This window comes from Triticum dicoccoides, chromosome 5A, assembly GCF_002162155.2.
Source record: "Triticum dicoccoides isolate Atlit2015 ecotype Zavitan chromosome 5A, WEW_v2.0, whole genome shotgun sequence".
In the NCBI taxonomy this organism is placed as follows: Eukaryota; Viridiplantae; Streptophyta; class Magnoliopsida; order Poales; family Poaceae; genus Triticum; species Triticum dicoccoides.
The window spans coordinates 586,374,767-586,393,644 of record NC_041388.1 but is presented as its reverse complement, the minus strand read 5'-3'; the positions used below and the strand labels follow the sequence as shown (position 1 = coordinate 586,393,644).

Sequence of the window (18,878 nt, the reverse complement as noted above, 5' to 3'; positions counted from 1 at the left end):
CAATTCCATCCGCGATCAAGTCAAGGAGGGAGACATAGAGATTTGCAAGATACATACGGATCTGAATGTTGTAGACCTGTTGACTAAGCCTCTCTCACGAGCAAAACATGATCAGCACCAAGACTCCATGGGTGTTAGAATCATTACAATGTAATCTAGATTATTGACTCTGCAAGTGGGAGACTGAAGGAAATATGCCCTAGAGGTAATAATAAAGTTGTTATTTATATTTCCTTATATCATGATAAATGTTTATTATTCATGCTAGAATTGTATTAACCGGGAACTTAGTACATGTGTGAATACATAGACAAACAGAGTGTCACTAGTTTGCCTCTACTTGACTAGCTCGTTGAATCAATGATGGTTATGTTTCCTAACCATAGACATGAGTTGTCATTTGATTAACGGGATCACATCATTAGAGAATGATGTGATTGAATTGACCCATCCATTAGCTTAGAACGATGATCATTTAGTTTGTTGCTATTGCTTTCTCCATAACTATACATGTTCCTATGACTATGAGATCATGCAACTCCCAAATACCGGAGGAACACTTTGTGTGCTACCAAATGTCACAACGTAACTGGGTGATTATAAAGGTGTTCTAGAGGTGTCTCCGATGGTGTTTGTTGAGTTGGCATGGATCAAGATTAGGATTTGTCACTCCGATTGTCAGAGAGGTATCTCTGGGCCCTCTCGGTAATGTACATCACTATAAGCCTTGCAAGCAATGTAGCTAATGAGTTAGTTACAGGATGTAACATTACGGAACGAGTAAAGAGACTTTCCAGTAATGATATTGAACTAGGTATTGTGATACCGACGATCGAATCTCGGGCAAGTAACATACCGATGACAAGGGCACAACGTATGTTGTTATGCGGTTTGACCGATAAAGATCTTCATAGAATATGTAGGAGCCAATATGAGCATCCAGGTTCCGCTATTGGTTATTGACCGGAGACGTGTCGCGGTCATGTCTACATAGTTCTCGAACCCGTAGGGTCCGCACGCTTAACGTTCGGTGACGATCGGTAATATGAGTTTATGTGTTTTGATGTACCGAAGGTAGTTCGGAGTCCCGGATATGATCATGGACATGACGAGGAGTCTTGAAATGGTCGAGACATAATGATCAATATATTGGATGACTATGTTTGGACTTTGGAAGGGTTCTGGGCAAGTTCGGACAAATACCGGAGTACCGGGGGGTTACCGGAACCCCCCGGGGAGTGTAATGGGCCTATTGGGCCTTAGTGGAGAAGAGGAGGGGCGGCCAGGGCAGGCTGTGCGCCCCCTCCCCCTCTAGTCTGAATTGGACAAGGAGGGGGCGGCGCCCACCTTTCCTTTCCCTTCTCTCCTCCTTCCCTATCTCCTACTCCTACTCTTGGAAGGGTGGGAGTCCTACTCCCGGTGGGAGTAGGACTCCCCTTGGGGCGCGCCTAGGAGGGACGGCCTCTCCCCCTCATCCACTCGGGGAAGGGGGCACCCCATAGAAACACAAGTTGATCAGTTGATCTTTTAGCCGTGTGCGGTGCCCCCCTCCACCATAATCCACCTCGATTATATCGTAGCGGTGCTTAGGCGAAGCCCTGCGTCGGTAGCTTCATCAACACCTTCATCACGCCATCGTGCTGACGAAACTCTCCCTCTAAGCTCTACTGGATCATGAGTTCGTGGGACGTCACCGAGCTGAACGTGTGTAGATCGCGGAGGTGTCGTACGTTCAGTACTAGGATCGGTTGATCGTGAAGATGTATGACTACATCAACCGCGTTGTCATAATGCTTCCGCTTACGGTCTACGAGGGTACGTGGATGACACCCTCCCCTCTCGTTGCTATGCATCACCATGATCTTGCGTGTGCATAGGAAATTTTTTGAAATTACTACGTTCCCCAACAAAATGACACGTATGTATCATTGCTATTAAGGATAACAAGATGGGGTCTATATATTCCCACATGAATAGATCTTGTCTACATCATGTCTTCATTATTATTACATTACTCCGTTTTTCCATGAACTTAATACACTAGATGCATGCTGGATAGCATTCAATACGTGGAGTAATAGTAGTAGATGCAGGCAGGAGTCGATCTACTAATCTTGGACGTGATGCCTATATAATGATCATTGCCTCGATATCGTCATAATTATTTGAAGTTCTATCAATTGCCCAACAATAATTTGTTTAGCCACCGTATGCTATTTTTCTCGAGAAAAGGCACTAGTGACATCTACGACCCCCGGGTCTCTTCTTTATCATATTTGCCTTCGAGATCTATTTTTTCGCTATTATTTTCGGATCTATTTATCCAAAATAAAATACCTTTCTGCAATTTATTGTTATTTATTTTATCTCGTGTTCCCGCGAGATCTATTTATCCAATCTATTACAGTTTTATCTATCTTTTTACCTGGGAGGGATTGACAACCCCTCTTTTACGTCAGGTTGCAAGTATTTGTTATTTGTGTGCGGGTATCGTTTACGTAGTGTTGCTTGGTTCTCCTACTTGTTTGATAACCTTGGTCTAATCACTGAGGGAAATACCTACCGTAGTTGTGTTGCATCATCCCTTCCTCTTTGGGGAAATACCGACGTAGTTCAAGCCGCAATCAAAAGGAATTTCTGGCGCCATTGCTGGGGAGACATCATCAACATCTACCAGGTTCCTAATCACAAATCTCATCTCCTTGAAATTTATATTATTATCCATTTTCCTCTCATTTTCATCTGCCCCACTTCACAAAAATTTGTCGTTTTATTCGCTCTCTTTTTCATGCGTGTTTCTCGTTGGAATTTTGTTTGCTCGGATTTGTCACCATGAGTGACTTTGGTATGGCAGAAACAGATGATGGCCTAACTCCTAAAATTGGATGATCTGGCAATCTGGATGCTAAAACTTTTCTTTTGGGGCAAGGGAATGTTATATGAAAAGGACGTAGCCAAGAATTTTTCAATTGTGTTGGAAATTTAAGTCTTGACGATGTTCCTATACTCAAAAGGACTAAATCTTATGTGGAAGCTATTTCAGCACTAGTCCTGAAACTTGAAAATAAATTTATCCGTACCCATCCTACCTTGCAAAGGTTGTTTTTTGAGTTACCCGTTATAAAGAATCCCAAGGCTAAAAAGTTGGCCACCCTTGTTCTTATGAATGAATTTGATTACATAATATGGGAAGCTAGGGAATTTTTTGATTTCTATGGTATGAATCATGAAAAACTAGTGATAGATGAGATTCTTTATAATAGTGATTATGTGATAAGGCATTTGCTTGGGGATAATCGAATCTTTGATGAGAATACTAAAAAGGAAGTCCCTATTTTAGATATAATCCAACAAGTTTTCAATGATGTCAATCAACACTATTCTTGGATTGTTGCCGGAAATCAAAGAGGATATGATGATAAGCAACTTGATGGTGCTAAAGTCTATGGGTAAGGTGTTTTATGTTGTTTTTGCAAAACCTCATGACAAAAACACCTCTAAGGAAAATGAAACTAAATATGACAACACTTAGATCTATGCATTATGCCTAGCTAGGGGCATAAAACGATAGCGCTTGTTGGGAGGCAACCCAATGAATAAATTTTATTTTTATCTTTTTCTTTCCGTTCTTGAGTGTTTGCACAATTATGCTACTGTCATTATTGTATTTTTATGTTTTAATTAGTATTTGTGCCAAGCAAAGCCTTTGGGATCATGTCGGTTGATAGTTGATTTGATCTTGTTGAAAGATAGAATCTTTTATGTCTAGTAAAACAATTTTGAAAATTCACAGAAGCGCGATAAATTCCTTATTTTTGTACACAAGATTGATATAAAAATTTCCCACATTATCCTAATTTTTTGGAATTTTTGGAGTTACGGAAGTACTCGAAGTTTTCAGATTGCTATAGACTATTCTGTTGTTAACAGATTCTGTTTTCCTTGCGTTGTGTGCTTATTTTGATGAATCTATGGCTTGTATTGGAGGATATAAGCTATAGTAAAGTTGGAATACAGTAGATATAATGCAAAAATAAAATATTAATGGGTTTGCAACAGTACTTTGATTAGTGTTTTTCTTTGTTATACTAACGGATCTCACGAAGGTTTTGTTGAGTTTTGTGTGATTAAAGTTTTCAAGTTTTGGGTGAGATCACGATGGATGAAGGAATAAGGAGTAATAAGAGCCTAAGCTTTGGGATTCCCATGGCATCCCAAGCTATTATCTAAAAGAGAAGCAAGCAACTAAGCTTGGGGATGCCCGAGTGGCATCCCCTCTTTCTTCTAACGACCATCGGTATTTTACTTGGAGCTATATTTTTATTCGTCACATATCATGAGTTTTTCTTGGAGCATAATGTATGATATGAGCCTTTGCTTGTTTTGATTTTTAGTTTAAGTCAAGTATCCTTGCTGGACACACCTATTTGAGGGAGCCAAAATTATGCTATGACTTGTTAGAATTGCTCTATGTGCTTCACATTTGAGCTATGGAATTGCTCTAGTGCTTCACTTATATCTTTTTTAGCACGGTGTTCTTTATTACTTTTCAAAAAAATGCTCTCATTATTCACTTAGATTTATTTGAGAGTTAGTAAAAAATTTTGAAGAAATTCTCTCATGCTTCACTTAAATTATTTTGAGAGAAGAAATTTTTTATGCTCATGTTCTTCACTTAGATTTGTTTTAGCTATCAAAAGCAACATATTAAAATAGTCCTAAAGTGATAGATATTCAAGAGGGATATAATAAAAACTTTCATGAAGATCATTGGACAAAATAGACTTGATTCTTTGTAATAGTTTTGCGGTATGATGATATAATATGTGAGTCATGTTGATGAGTAATTATGCTTTAGTAAGAATATTAGTGTTAAGGTTTGTGATTCCCTATGCAAGCACGAAAGTCAATAGTTATGCAATGAAGTTACATCCTACTTATGTTGCATTATTCGGTGTTAGTTATGCTTAATACTCGCGTATGAGATTTTACCTTTCTTGGTTGGATGCTTCTCAATCTTTTGCTAGCATTCAGTTGTACTAAGTAGGATTACTACTTGTGCATCCAAAATCCTTAAACCAGTTTTGACATATGAGTCAACTATACCTACCTATATGCAGTATTCTTTTGCCGTTCTAAGAAAATTTGTATGTGCCATCTCTAAACTTCAAAATAAATTTCCTTTTTGTGTGCTCGTACCGCTCATGAAATGGTAGGGGTGGCTGATATTTTTCCATGCTAGATGTGTTATTCTCAAGATGAGTATTTATTCACTTGTCATTGCACGAGAGTACGGCAAAGGTATTAGGGATGCCAAGTCCCGAAATGAAAAATGAATTTACTTTACGTTGTCAAATAATAAATTCCTTGGAAAGTGTTGGTATGGACGACACCCGTGGATTCGGTTAGCCGCGGAATGTGAAAGTATGGTGGAAAAAATAATAAACTTTATTTTCTGTTTGGGAACCTCCTATGATATATCTAGCATGGAAAGTATTGGGAACTACTCGATCATTTTCGTTGACAAGAAAAGCATGCCACCCAAAATGTTTTTATCTCTATCTTTTTTGCTTTGAGCTCTATCACCTCTACAAATCCCTACTTCCCTTTGCGAAGGGCTTTTCTATTTACTTTATGCAATTTTTATTTGAGTCTCCATCTTCTCTCATAAAGCACCAACTAAGGGGCACTATGATCGTACTTGAGCATTGGGTGTAGCTAATATGCGAGTGTGTTTCATGAATGGATCAATGATTGAGCATAATGGGCTAGGGATAACTTGCTTTAATGTTGATATTTGAAAGACATGGTTGCTTGTTGATATGCTTGGGTATTGAAATCTTCATGTCAAAACAAGACTATTGCTTTGAATCATATAAAAGTCCAAATGTCCATGCTACAAAAGAAAGAATATGTGATGAACATGTTAGGCGGCATTCCACATCAAAAATTCTGTTTTTTATCATTTACCTACTCGAGGATGAGCGGGAATTAAGCTTGGGGATGCTGATACGTCTCCAACGTATCTATAATTTTTCAATGTTCCATGCTGTTATATTATCATTCTTGGATGTTTTACAGTCATTTTATAGCAACCTTATATCATTTTTGGGGACTAACCTATTGACATAGTGCCTGGAGCCAGTTGTTGTTTTTGCTTGTTTTTTACTTCGCAGAAAATCAATACCAAACAGAGTCCAAATGCAGCGAAACTTTATGGAGTTTTTTTGGACCAGAAGACACAAGTTGGGCCAAGGAAGTACTAGAGGGGGGCTCCGAGGGGAGCACAACCCACCTGGGCGCGCCTGGGGGCCCAAACGCGCCCTGGTGGGTTGTGCCCACCTCGGCCGCCTCGCGCACCGCCTCTTTGCTCTATATTCCAAAAACCTTAGGGGAGTTGACGAAACACAATTCCAGCCACCGCAAGTTCCAGAAACCACAGATCCAATCTAGACACCATCACGAAGGGGTTCATCATCCTCATTGGTGCCTCTCTGATGATGCGTGAGTAGTTCATTGTAGACCTACGGGTCCGTAGTTAGTAGCTAGATGGCTTCCTCTCTCTCTCTCTTTTGATTCTCAATATAATGGTCTCTTGAAGATCTATTTGATGTAACTCTTTTTGCGTGTGTTTGTTGGGATTCGATGAACTTTGAGTTTATGATCAGATTTATTTTATCCATGAAAGTTATTTGAGTTTTGATATCTTATATGCATGATTGCTTATAGCCTCATATTTCTTCTTCGAATCTTTGGTTTAGTTAGGCCGACTTGATCGATTTTTCTTGCCATGGGAAGAGGTGCTTTGTGATGGGTTCGATCTTATGGTGCTCAATCTCAGTGACAGAAGGGGAAATGACACGTATGTATCGTTGCTATTAAGAATAACAAGATGGGGTCTACTCCTACATGAATAGATCTTGTCTACATCATGTCATCGTTCTTATTGCATTACTCCATTTTCCCATGAACTTAATACACTAGATGCATGCTGGATAGCGGTCGATATGTGGAGTAATGATAGTAGATGCAAGCAGGAGTCGGTCTACTAATCTTGGACGTGATGCCTATATAAAGATCATTGCCTGGCCATTGTCATAATTATTTGAAGTTCTATCAATTGCCCAACAGTAATTTGTTTACCCACTGTATGCTATTTTTCTCGAGAGAAGCCACTAGTGAAATCTACGGCCCCGGGGTCTCTTCTTGATCATATTTGCCTTCGAGATCTATTTTTATTCGCTTTTATTTTTAGATCTATTAATCCAAAATCCCAAAAATACCTTGTTGTAATTTATTGTTATTTATTTTATCTCGCGTTCCTGCGAGATCTATTTATCCAATCTACTACAATTTTATCTATCTTTTTACCTTGTTGTGATTGACGGCCCCTCTTTTACGTCGGGTTGCAAGTATTTGTTCTTTGTATGCAGGTACCGTTTTCGTAGTGTTGCGTGGTTCTCCTACTAGTTCGATAACCTTGGTCTCATCACTGAGGGAAATACCTACCGTAGATGTGTTGCATCATCCCTTCCTCTTTGGGGAAATACCGACGTAGTTCAAGCCACAATCGGCCTCCCCTTGGCCCATTAGGCCCATAGACCTCCCGGGGCCTACCGGAACCCCTTCTGGTGATCCGATGGTTACCCGGTACAACCCGAAACCTTTCCGGTGTCCAAATAGCATCGTCCTATCAATATTTACCTCCGGAGCTCCTCATCATGTACGTGATCTCATCTGGGACTCTGAACAACATTTGGTCACCAAATCATATAACACTATATTGTCAACGAATGTTAAGCGTGCAGACCCTATGGCTTCGAGAACTATGTAGACATGTCCGAGTCACTTCTTCGGTCAATAACCAATAGTGAAACCTGGATGACCATATTGGTTCCTACATATTCTACGAAGATCTTTATCAGTCGAACCTTATGACAACATACGTAATTCCCTTTGTCTATCTTATGTTACTTGCCCGAGATTCGATCGTCGGTATCTTCATACCTAGTTCAATCTTGTTACCGACAAGTCTCTTTACTCGTTCTGTAATACATCATCTCGTAACTAACTCCTTACTCACTTTGCTTGCAAGCTTCTTGTGATGTGTACTACCGAGAGGGCCCAGAGATACCTCTCCGATACACGGAGTGACAAATCCTAATCTCGATCCATGCCAACTCAACAAACACCTTCGGAGATACCTGTAGAGCATCTTTATAATCACACAGTTACGTTGTGACGTTTGATAGCACACAAGGTATTCCTCTAGTATCCGGGAGTTGCATGATCTCATAGTCGAAGGAATATGTATTTGACATTAAGAAAGCAATAGCAATAAACTGAATGATCATATGCTAAGCTAACGGATGGGTCTTGTCCATCACATAATTTTCCTAATGATGTGATACCGTTATCAAGTGACAACACATGTCTATGGTTAGGAAACCTTAACCATCTTTGATCAACGAGTTAGTCTAGTAGAGGCTTACTAGGGACATGGTACTTCGTTTATGTATCCACACATGTATTTAAGTTTCCGATCAATACAATTCTAGCATGAATAATAAATCTTTATCATGAGTAAGGAAATATAATAATAATAACTTTATTATTGCCTCTAGGGCATATTTCCATCACAAATAAAATAAAATAAAACCTTTGAGCATAAGGAAAACTAACACCATTTTCCTATTTGAAATGGGGGTCAACCATCTCCATATTGTTACCGAGAGACCAATGTCTTAAGATAAACTTGATAACCAACATTAATCCCACTAATCATGCTGTAATCAATACCAAAATACATTTAGGGTTTATATATGCAATTTCAACTTCTTGCACGACAACGCCTTTAAGAAGGAATAAAAAAAGCCTTGCGCCTCCGTCACCCCTTTCAGATGAAAATGGTCTAAGACAAAAATATTCATCCTGACTTTCGAGACCAACCATCGAAGGGAGCACATCAACAAGGAGACAAAACATTTAATGAGGTAACAACGCAAGTTTGCCGCTACTAAACTGAAATATTCAAGGTGGGGACAAGAATTTTTAGCCGCGACATGAGGCAGTGTTCCAGTTATCATCTTGAAAACGGATCTTCAGGTAGTCACGCCAGCTTGTATTCCATGATAGGACGCAACGGTATGATGATAGCTGATGTATGGGTCATCTTCCCACCATAGACCGCTGCCCTAGTCGTTAGGGGGTCGCTCTCATGTCGTTGCGTGATCTAGCCGCTACCATTCCTCACCTGCGCAGCATCCACCATGACCCAAGCGCCACTACCCTAACACCCTTTGCATGAGCAGAGACGTCCGCCGGCATGTTTGATGCCGACTGGAAGCCGTTAGGGCGCCCGTGCCCCATCAACGATAAACGTTGCTATTGCCGACAAGGGCCTCCACGTGCAACCTCTCCGTGTGCCCTAGACAACAAACATCCACCGTCATGTTTTGTTGTTGATTCAAAATAGATTGAGTTTTTCTTAAGCTACAATGGATTTAGACAAATCAACTTTAGTTTACTGCAATATTTTTTTATTTCAGAACTTTAGTTTAGTAAAGAAGTGCAACGTTCGCTTTTCTGAATAAAAAGGTGTAAGTGGCACTTTCACTGCACTGTTTCACTTGTCTGAATTGAACAAGACTTAAAATGTGTCAACGGCTTAGACATAGACATAGACGGGCCCATCAGAATGACCTGTGGAGGCAGCTGTTCAGCTCGCTCGATGTGCAGCTTTGCAGGCCACGCCCTGGCATAGACCGTTACCAGCCAAAACCACTAGACCACCACAGGACAAACCGAAGGAATCTCACCTAGAACGAGATCTTTTGACCAAATCAGGGCTACCGCGCAGCCTTGCACAGTGGGTAAGAAGCAAAATTACCACAAGAAAGAGGGGGGAGAGGAACAACTGAGGAATTCATAACTGTAAACCAAAAATGTAGCCTGCATAAACTTTTCGGATTCTTTGTCTAGCAAATCTACGGGTATGCTAACCTCTTCCTTTCGCCCCTTCTCTCTTTACACGGTCCAACAAAATTGAGAAAGATATGCAGGTATAGAGTGAGAATACTATATGTATAATATATCCTAGGTAGGCAGACTGATGGACCATTGAACGACGAGCATGAGCGGATGACGGAGACGGAGGAGCTAGGTGCTGCAATGGCAGGGGAGGGACGCTATCTTCATCGTGCAGCAAAGGGGCCTGGACCCTGGGCACCGGCGATAGCGCAGCTCCATCACAAACTCATTCGCCGGAGCACCCACCGGCCTCAGGACCTCTTCCTTCGGCTTGCAGCTCAGCCACCGCTCGAGTAGGCCGTGCAGCGTTGTCGAGGGGCACACCGACTCATCATGGCATAAGATCTCCACCTGCATTTCGCACAAGTGTATACACAAGGGGTCAAACAAAAGAGCAGGTTCACATACTCTCGGTTTGTGGGCACACAGACTCGCGCACACTCACTAACAGGAAGAGATATGATAGGATGGATCATTGAGCTGCAAAATGTTTTAGTGCCGTATTCTTTGGGAGCTTTGAACAGAAAAATGGTGCAATTAAATCCTACTATGTCACCATCCAAATCTACAAATGCAGCAGGGTGGTTCCTTTTAATGGAAATCCATGGGGACAGTGGCCCCTTCACAATTTCTGAAAAACAAAATCTAGAAATGTAGCAAAGTCCAGATTTATCGGTAAATGTAGTACATGGAAGCAAGCACCTTGATAGCAGGGCACAGACTTGAGTAGGGTTTGTGGAGTGGCAGCAATAAAAAATGGAAGTACAATGACATCTAAAAGGCCCACCTTATCGTCACTTGCTAGCTCAAGTTTTTTCATAATCAGCCTCAGGATGGAGGATACCCGCATAGTTCCATCTCTGAAACAAGAAGAAAAAATCATATTGAAGAACAGAATGTATTAAATTCTTGGAATCTACTAACATGTTATTACATCAGCGAAAACTGAATTGCTGGTAGGAATGAATGAAAAAAAGCATGCAGGATTTTCGGATGAAATATCTTCTCCACCTGTCATAAAAATTCACAAGACCACTGTTTTTCTAGGTTCTTCACCTTCATATTTTGAGATGAAGAGAAGAACTCTTGCTAATACCAGAGCAATCTATGCATCTAGTAAAAAACAATCAAAGATAACAGGAAAAGGGGCATCAGCACACTGAGCCATCTAAGCTGGGAAAATATCTCCACCAACATATGCTATGATTAAGAGGATGCTAAGTATGAGAGGCCTATATCATTGTTGACAAGGAAACTTGAAGCCTAAAGGGGAACTCACTTAATTCTGTAGAAATTCTTTTCTAGCTGAGGCAACAGTTTAGCTTCTATCCTGCAAAACAATTTTCATTTTGATGTGACAACACAAAACACATGGTCCATCAGAATCTGTATATATATATTGAATAGAGATGCTGCAAGAGGTCTTACTGGTTCGGTGAAGTGACTAGTGAAAACCAGACTTGGGTAGTTATTCCATCATGCGAGTCTGCTTCTGGGCTTTCCCTCGGAGTATGCTCTGTGGTTGTTTTATTTTTGTGACTTTCCTTGAGACAAGGACTTGGATTCTGCGATTTCTTCGCGCTTGCCACGACTAAACTCCGTAAGGGCTTCTCAAGCTCTTCCTTGTCAATCGTCCCATGATTCTTTCCATCTTCAGAAATATCTACACTGTTCTGTTTGGGATGGAAGTGTAGTTAGAATAAGAAAATGTTACAAGACAACTGGCATAAAACTTGCATATGAATTATGTGTTGATAACACTTCAATACTACCTGTTTTTTATTTGCAGATGTTGTCATCTTGGTAGATTTTAGTGCCGAGGCCTTCTCAGCCATCTGATAGCGGTCTTCAGATTTATTTGGCAATTTACCGAGAGAAAACGTCTGGGATGTGATAGTCCTTCTTGCAGCTTTGGTTCTCCGTCCTGTCAGAGTAGACTGTGTTGACATCTTTGGGGTTTCAACCAAGGAAGAAATGGACCTCTCTTTTCTCTTCGCTGGCAATGTAATAGTTGGAGCCTCAAAAGCATCTACATCTGCCTTAGGTGGAAACAAATAATTTCTGATAGCCTGAATACTTATATCAGCCCTTCAAACAAGGAACCAATCAATCATGTTAGGTAGCAGCATATAGTTGAGTACCTGAGTCGAGATTGCAGGAAAAAAAAAAGAATGATGGTGGCTGGAATTCTAAGATTTTGCTTCACCAAACAAAAATGCATATACACTGTTTAGCAAGCGTGTGTATTTCAGCCAGTGTTATTAGACAAGATAACAATGTAGCAGGCAGTCGGCACGAAGAGCTGTGATAGCTGTTACAACTTACGCAAGATTTATACAGTAGAATCCACAGGAGTGTAATTATAAGCTAGTATACTCTCACTAATAACCAGAAGGAACTATTTTTAATTCAAATGTGTATAGAGATATTAACAGTACATATACTCTTATTCCTCACAAAAATATTAAGTGCACTTTTCTGCGGTACAAGGGTCGTACATATACTCTTATTCTTCAGAAAAATGTTAAGTGCACTTTTCTACTGTTTTATATAAGGGTCCAAATGAGCTAATTGTTTCTGCAGCTATTAATAAATGGTGTGTGTGAACACCATATTTTACTGAAAGGTACGAATTTTAAAATGGAAAACACAATGGAAATGTATTTGAACTCCTATCACTTTAAGGATCAAGTTACAAGTGTCGACATGTTTGCTTGTTGGAATCGCAGATATCCTTCATGATAGTTTTATATGGATTCTAACATGAATTTTATTAGTCTGTTTTCTCCATTCTGGCCATCTGTTGCTCTATAGTCTATACATCCTTATACTGCCAAGTTCTTAAGGCTGCGTTGGGCGTCGTCGGCGAAGGGAAAACTTACAGAGACAAGGACAGGAGTGTCGGACTGTGGGGTCTGGTCAGTCGGCTGCAGTACGAAAACTGTTGGCCGCTGATGCGGGGCTTTAGTACGTGGACCCTGAGGCAAACTGCCGACTTATCCAATGATGCTCTGACACATGCAATAGGAGGGAGAGGAGCCACAAAATTTTGTGTTGGCCCAATTATTACTGAGATGAAACAAGCTGGAGGACTTGCAGCATGAGCCATTTTGAGGCAGACGGAGAACTATAGAATTTGTTCTATTGTTACAGATGAACAGAAGATTTTGGATCATGTATTCTTACTTGATTTAGTATCCATAGAACCTCCAAATGGCTCATTTTGACATGCACTGTATGTACTATTAGTGTAAGAAGGCCTAAAAAAGTGGTAGCACCACTTCTTAAGGCTCACATGTTATTAACGCTATGCAGGTGTACTTACAGGAATTTAAAGAAAAAAGAGAACTGACAAGTTGGAAAAACAATGTTGTACAGCAGATAACCTTGGTATTTTAACAATTACTTACCTGAGTTTCTCTTCAGGAGTGATCCCAAGAGCAACGTCGCATACTGGGCAGGCTTCGATCTCCTCCTCATCTATTTTCTTCATAATACATTCCCGGCAAACTGCTTACAAAAATATGGTCACAAGAGGAACTCTACAGACAAGCATGCGAGTATCATACAGAGATTTGAAAGAACCGAATTTTATGTGCTCGACAAAGGAAAGCTACATTATGAGTAAAATACAAAGTAGCAACAATGCAATAAGAGTAGATACTTGACTTGCATCCAGATTGATAGCTTGAACAAGACTGACAACTGCGCTGTACTTGCGGTGCAGCAGTAGCTGTCAGGCTTATCAATCAAGAACGTTTGTTTAGATAATCAGAGTGATCATCCTCCTGGCATCTACATCATGTGGTGCAGCCACTTTGTCAAAAAAAAAAGTGGTGTGGCCATTTTTTTTTTTACAATGTGAAGCGCGGCTATACCAAAAACATAGATCTGAGATACTTCCCCAATACAAATAACTATATAAGACAGCACGCCACTGAATACCCGTTCTACTAACCAGAAGCATCGATAACATAACCAAACGGACAGGAGTCAAGCATTTGCTAAAGAGGTATGGTTGCTTGCTGGCTCTCACCATCCATGAGTAGCGAGCAATGCTCTCTCTGTAAGCTCGATCCCTGGATGATGGTGGAAGAAGATCAACAATTCTGACAAGACAAGTGCAAAGAGGAGCAGTGGAGGTGGCTTGTGCGACTGTAGCTGCATGGCATATTTGCTTGGAATGAGAGAAACAAGAGGATTTTTTCAGAGAACAGAATACTACGGCTGCTAATGTTTGGGAGCTAGTGAGTGTAGGATTTAGCCTCCTGATGGATGCTTTTCAAGAGTAGTTCTGCTCCTTTTTTTTGTACAGCCGAAGTGTTGTTGACACCTGCTAATGTTCGGATTTTTATTGTTTCCCTTCTGCTCTGTTTGAGCCACCCTGCACTTAATGCAACAGCAAAACACCTGCTACTTACAGTCACACGCGCACATACACACACAAAAGATTCAGCTTGGCTGCATTGTCGACTCCAGAGAACAGGGATGGCATGGCGGCTCCGGTGGGACTGGTGCGCGAGAGCACGGGCGAAGAAACCATGGCTTCGATCGGCCGCACAGTGTTTCTCCGGAGTAGCTCCGGCGCATGCGGCTACCGGAGAGGAAACGCCTGCCTCTTGGTCCAGGATGACGAAGCAGACCCAGCTCCAACGAGAACGCCGGCCAAGCAGAGCGAACGCGGCGGAAGGTGGCCGCCCGGGCCAGACCGCAGCGGCACGCAATCAGAAGCCTCGGCAATTCGCACGAGACCGGTGGCGGCTCCGGCGCTCATCTGGGATCAGGAAGTCGCGTCGAACGCCAACCTGATTACCACGCCACCACTGACAGAGAGACAGACGGAACAGGGACAGAGAAAGCAGAACATCCGACACCAAAACCAAGGAGGGCAGCGCGACGCGACGGGGGGGCATGGGGGCGTCCGCGCGCAGCGGCGCGGGACGCCGGCGCGTGCAGCGCAGACACGACGGAGAAGAGAGAGGGAGGGCGGACGGAAGAGAAAAGAAATCGTAGAGGCGGCGGGGGAGCGGGGTAGAGAGAGGGAGAGAGAACTCACAGGTATGGCCGCACTCGGTGAAGGCGCTGGCCTCCCGGAAGTAGCCGTCGCAGAGAGGGCACGTCACGCACGGGGCGAGCAGCGCCCGCCGCACGCGAGCTACCCCCGGCGCGTGCCCCATCTCCCCGCCGCCGGCAACCACCTTCGCCACCTCCTCCTCCTCGTCGTCGGCCTCCTCGTCAGAAGAGCCCGGGGCCCGGGGGAGGAGGAGAATCAGGAATACGCGGCGCGGGGCGATGGAATCGAGGGCATTGACCGGCCGGGACAACAGAGGCGCGGCGGCTGCGGCGGCGGAGCTCCGGCGAGGCACGGGGGTTTGGGGGGCCGGGGAGTACGAAGTCTTTTCCTATTGCGCCGTATAAATAGAGGAAATTGGAGTGGCAGAGGCGATTGCGTGTTGGCGGCGCCGGGTGCGCGTAGCCTATAAGGACCTATGTGCGATTTGTATTCGGAACTGTCTTCCTATTGTTTTTCCAAATTTATCTGCTCTTTTTCCTGTTCCGAACCAGGCCGTTCCAATTTTCGTTGTTCCATAATTAGTGTAGATAAGATTCATTTTGTGTGTGGGTAGGTGGCGAATTTCTTGTACAAAGCAAAGAGACCATAAAGAGGGGTAACTTGTTGTGTGTGTTTGGTTGCTCGGCTTGTTTTCGGCCTTCCTGCACGAGTCACCCTATGAAGTCTGCACAAGCTGAAACGCCGCGGTTGGGACCGAGTTCTGCAGTTCGTTTGGTAGCTCGCATGGCATCAGTGCTTATTTTCTACATGGGAGCTATGTCTCTCATATTGCGAGATGCAGCTTGGCCTCGCCTTACCTCTGGCACTGGTTGCGCGGTGGCTTTAGTGGGCCAGCCGATTAAGACGGTTTTGGGAAGATTCTTTACATGTGCTTTCTACATTGTATAAACATATTAAAAACAACTTGAACATCTTTCTACATTGTAGAAACATTTTTCTAATATTTCCTGAACATGTTTTTGAAATCCGTGAAATTTTTAAAAAAGTTCAAGAACATTTTTTCAATGTTATGAAACAAAAAAAAGCAATTACATTAACTATTTTGAGCAAATGTGCTCAACATATTTCTGAACGTGTGAACATATTTTGAATGATATAAATTAAAAAAATTGTGAACATTTTATTAAATGATAGGGACATTTTTTAAAAAACACACGAATATTTTTCAAATGTTAAGGACATTTTTTTGAATGCTATCAACATTTTTAAAATTTACATGTACATTATTTCTACATTACATGAACATTTTAAATGTGTGGTGAACACTTTTAAAAATTTGAGTAAATTAATTTCTGAAACATATATATTCGAAATATTTCAAGTTACGGGTCCCTATCTGAATGGTAGTCATGCCAGCTCTTGGTTTGTTCACATAGATAGCCGACCTCCATGGTAATTTCCCCTGTGAAGCCGGCCTCAGAAGTCGGTCTCCTGGGAAACACTTGTAAAAATTTTGAACATGAGGTCTCGGTCCCGAGAGCCGGGAAGGGGGTATACCAAGATCCGACCCAACTGCCGTCATAGGGCATTTTATTTGCCTGATGGTGCATCGAAGGGTAGATACAAGGAGGTTCTAAAGTTAAAAAATTCTTCTAAAAGGTCAAGCGGTTGGATAGAAATTTTGTTGTCTATCTCCCGCTGTTGAATGGGCTTTAGAGTTTCGGCCTTTAGCGCACTTCTTGTTTTTTTAGCTAGCGTCGCCTCTGGGCTTGGATTGAGTGGGCCAGCAGAGCATTCGTTTGCATGATGAGCCAGGTGAAGTTCTCCCATGGGTCGCCAAATGTTAGAGATTATTGGATTGCAGGCCTGGAATAAAGGTCCAAAATAATTTCAATCTCAAAAGGCAGGAGACTGGAATTTCTGTTGCAACTGATCAAACGTGAAACCGTTAGGGAGGTTATATGAGAGTTTGGAAATAGCTCATCCCAATTGGTCTACCCTAATGTATAGAAATACAGGACCAGAAAAAAAATAGTAGCAGTTACCGCCTAAAATTCATCGGGACATCAGGTTGAGCCAGCAATGGTGCATCTAGGAGGGATGTGAGGTCCAATCTTCTATCTCTCAAGGGTCACCTAGGCCCATACTTGAAGCTCTCTCAAGTAGCAAGCGATCAGCCTTTTCCTTGATGGATCTAGTCCTGTGTTGGCTCCTCCTCCATGTACCTTGTACGATCCATCGATCGATCGATCAAGTTGTTTCCTATTTGGCGCTTATACCGTTGTTTACGCCAAATCCTCGATAGATTCTTTATGGGCTACCCCGTATATGGCACCAATGCGAAGCGTCCCTTTCCTAGTTTTGTGAAGCCCCGACAAGCTTCCAGCCCAAGTTTTGGCAAGTTTGTGGAAGCTTTTGTCTGGGTTTTTTTTCGAATGGTTTTCTTTGGTTTATTCTTTTTCTTCTTCTTTTTTTTCAAATGCGCGACTTCATCCAAATTCAAACACCATTATAAAAATTACAAACTTTTAAAATTTCCTGAAGTTTTTAAAAGTACATGAACATTTTCAAATTCGTAAACCGTTTTTCAAAACTTGCAAACTTTATCATATCTATGAACTTTTTTTTGAATATATCAACTTTTCTTCAAACAGATGAATGTTCTCAAATCTACAAACTTTTTTATTTATAAACTTTTAAAAAAATACATTAACTTTTTCAAAATTGATGAATTATTTCAACTTCATTTTTTTCAAAAACCATGAAATTATTTGAGTCACGAACTTTTTTCAAAGGACAACATTCCTAGAGGTTTTTTGATTTTTGTTGAACTTTTTCTGAATTTATGACTTTTTTTGCATTCGTGAACATTTCTCAACTTCATGGATTTTTTTTGAATTCATAAACATTTCTTGAGTACATGCGCTTTTCTCAAATTCATATTTTTTTCAATTTTTCATGGAAATTTTCCTGAATTCTTGGTGTTCTATTGAATTCATGACAATTTCTCGGGTTTGCAAAATTTTTACAAATTTGTGAACTTTTTTACGAATTCATGAACTTTCCTTAATTTCCTGATTTTTTTTGGAGTTTTTGCATTTTTTAGAAGTCAACGATGTGCTGTTCATCAGTCAACATTCCACCTGTCACCTGATGGAATGAACAGGCGAACGAGCGAGCGAACTATTGTTGTTGGCCAGGTCCACTCAAGAGTGCGGGCCGAACGGTTTAAGAATAAGCGTAACTGCGCTATTTATAGCACACAGATTTAGAAAAACATGATATTTCCGAAAGGAAAATGTAAAGAAAATTTGAAAGTTCACACATTTCAAAACCAATCACGAATTCAACGAACTTCACAAATTATAAAAAAGTTCACATATTTGAAAAAGTTCATCAAATTTGAAAAAAGGTTCATAAAAAAAGAAAACAGTTCATCAAAATTGAAAAATGTTTGTCGATTTTGAAAAAAATATTTATCAAATTTGAAAATGTTGGTCGATTCTGAAAAAAGTTTCCAAAATTCAAAAAAAGTTCATGGATTTTCAAAAAGGTGCAAAAATTTGAAAAAAAAGTGCATCAAATTACCAAAAAAGTTCGTCCAATTTTTTTTTAAGAAAATCATTAATTCGGAGAAAAAGTTCGCGTGTTTGCAAAGAATTTCTCAAACCAGGGAAAAGAAAAAAGAAAAAGAAAAAAGGAAAATGATTCTTTTATGGGCCGGCCCGTGTAAGGCACACGTGGAAAGCTGATTTCCTTGCTTTGGGAAGCTTCCAGAACCTTCCTTGGCCGGGTTTACGAAACTTCTGGAAGCTTCCTTTCGGGGTTTTTTTGG

The 18,878-nt window shown here is 41.2% G+C and overlaps 1 protein-coding gene across 1 annotated transcript; it reads right to left on the bottom strand.

Moving 5' to 3' along the window:
- Window positions 1-9,907: 9,907 nt before the first annotated feature.
- On the bottom strand, window positions 9,908-15,401 carry LOC119303090 (E3 ubiquitin protein ligase DRIP2-like). The gene is made up of 7 exons (XM_037580180.1): window positions 15,086-15,401; window positions 13,440-13,539; window positions 11,802-12,117; window positions 11,458-11,702; window positions 11,309-11,359; window positions 10,817-10,889; window positions 9,908-10,380 (listed from the first exon to the last, which is right to left on the bottom strand). The coding sequence occupies exons 1-7, from the start codon at window positions 15,204-15,206 to the stop codon at window positions 10,159-10,161; spliced, it is 1,128 nt and encodes a 375-aa protein (XP_037436077.1). The 5' UTR covers window positions 15,207-15,401; the 3' UTR covers window positions 9,908-10,158.
- Between the last annotated feature and the right edge of the window lie 3,477 nt (window positions 15,402-18,878).

Bases quoted from the DNA above. Each gene is read 5' to 3' on its own strand.
- LOC119303090 (XM_037580180.1), bottom strand. From the start codon at position 15,206: ATGGGGCACGCGCCGGGGGTAGCTCGCGTGCGGCGGGCGCTGCTCGCC. The intron at 11,703-11,801 runs GTAGTATTGAAG...CATCCCAAACAG, and splicing joins CATCTGCAAATAAAAAACAG to AACAGTGTAGATATTTCTGA. The intron at 11,360-11,457 runs GTAAGACCTCTT...ATTGTTTTGCAG, and splicing joins CTAGTCACTTCACCGAACCA to GATAGAAGCTAAACTGTTGC.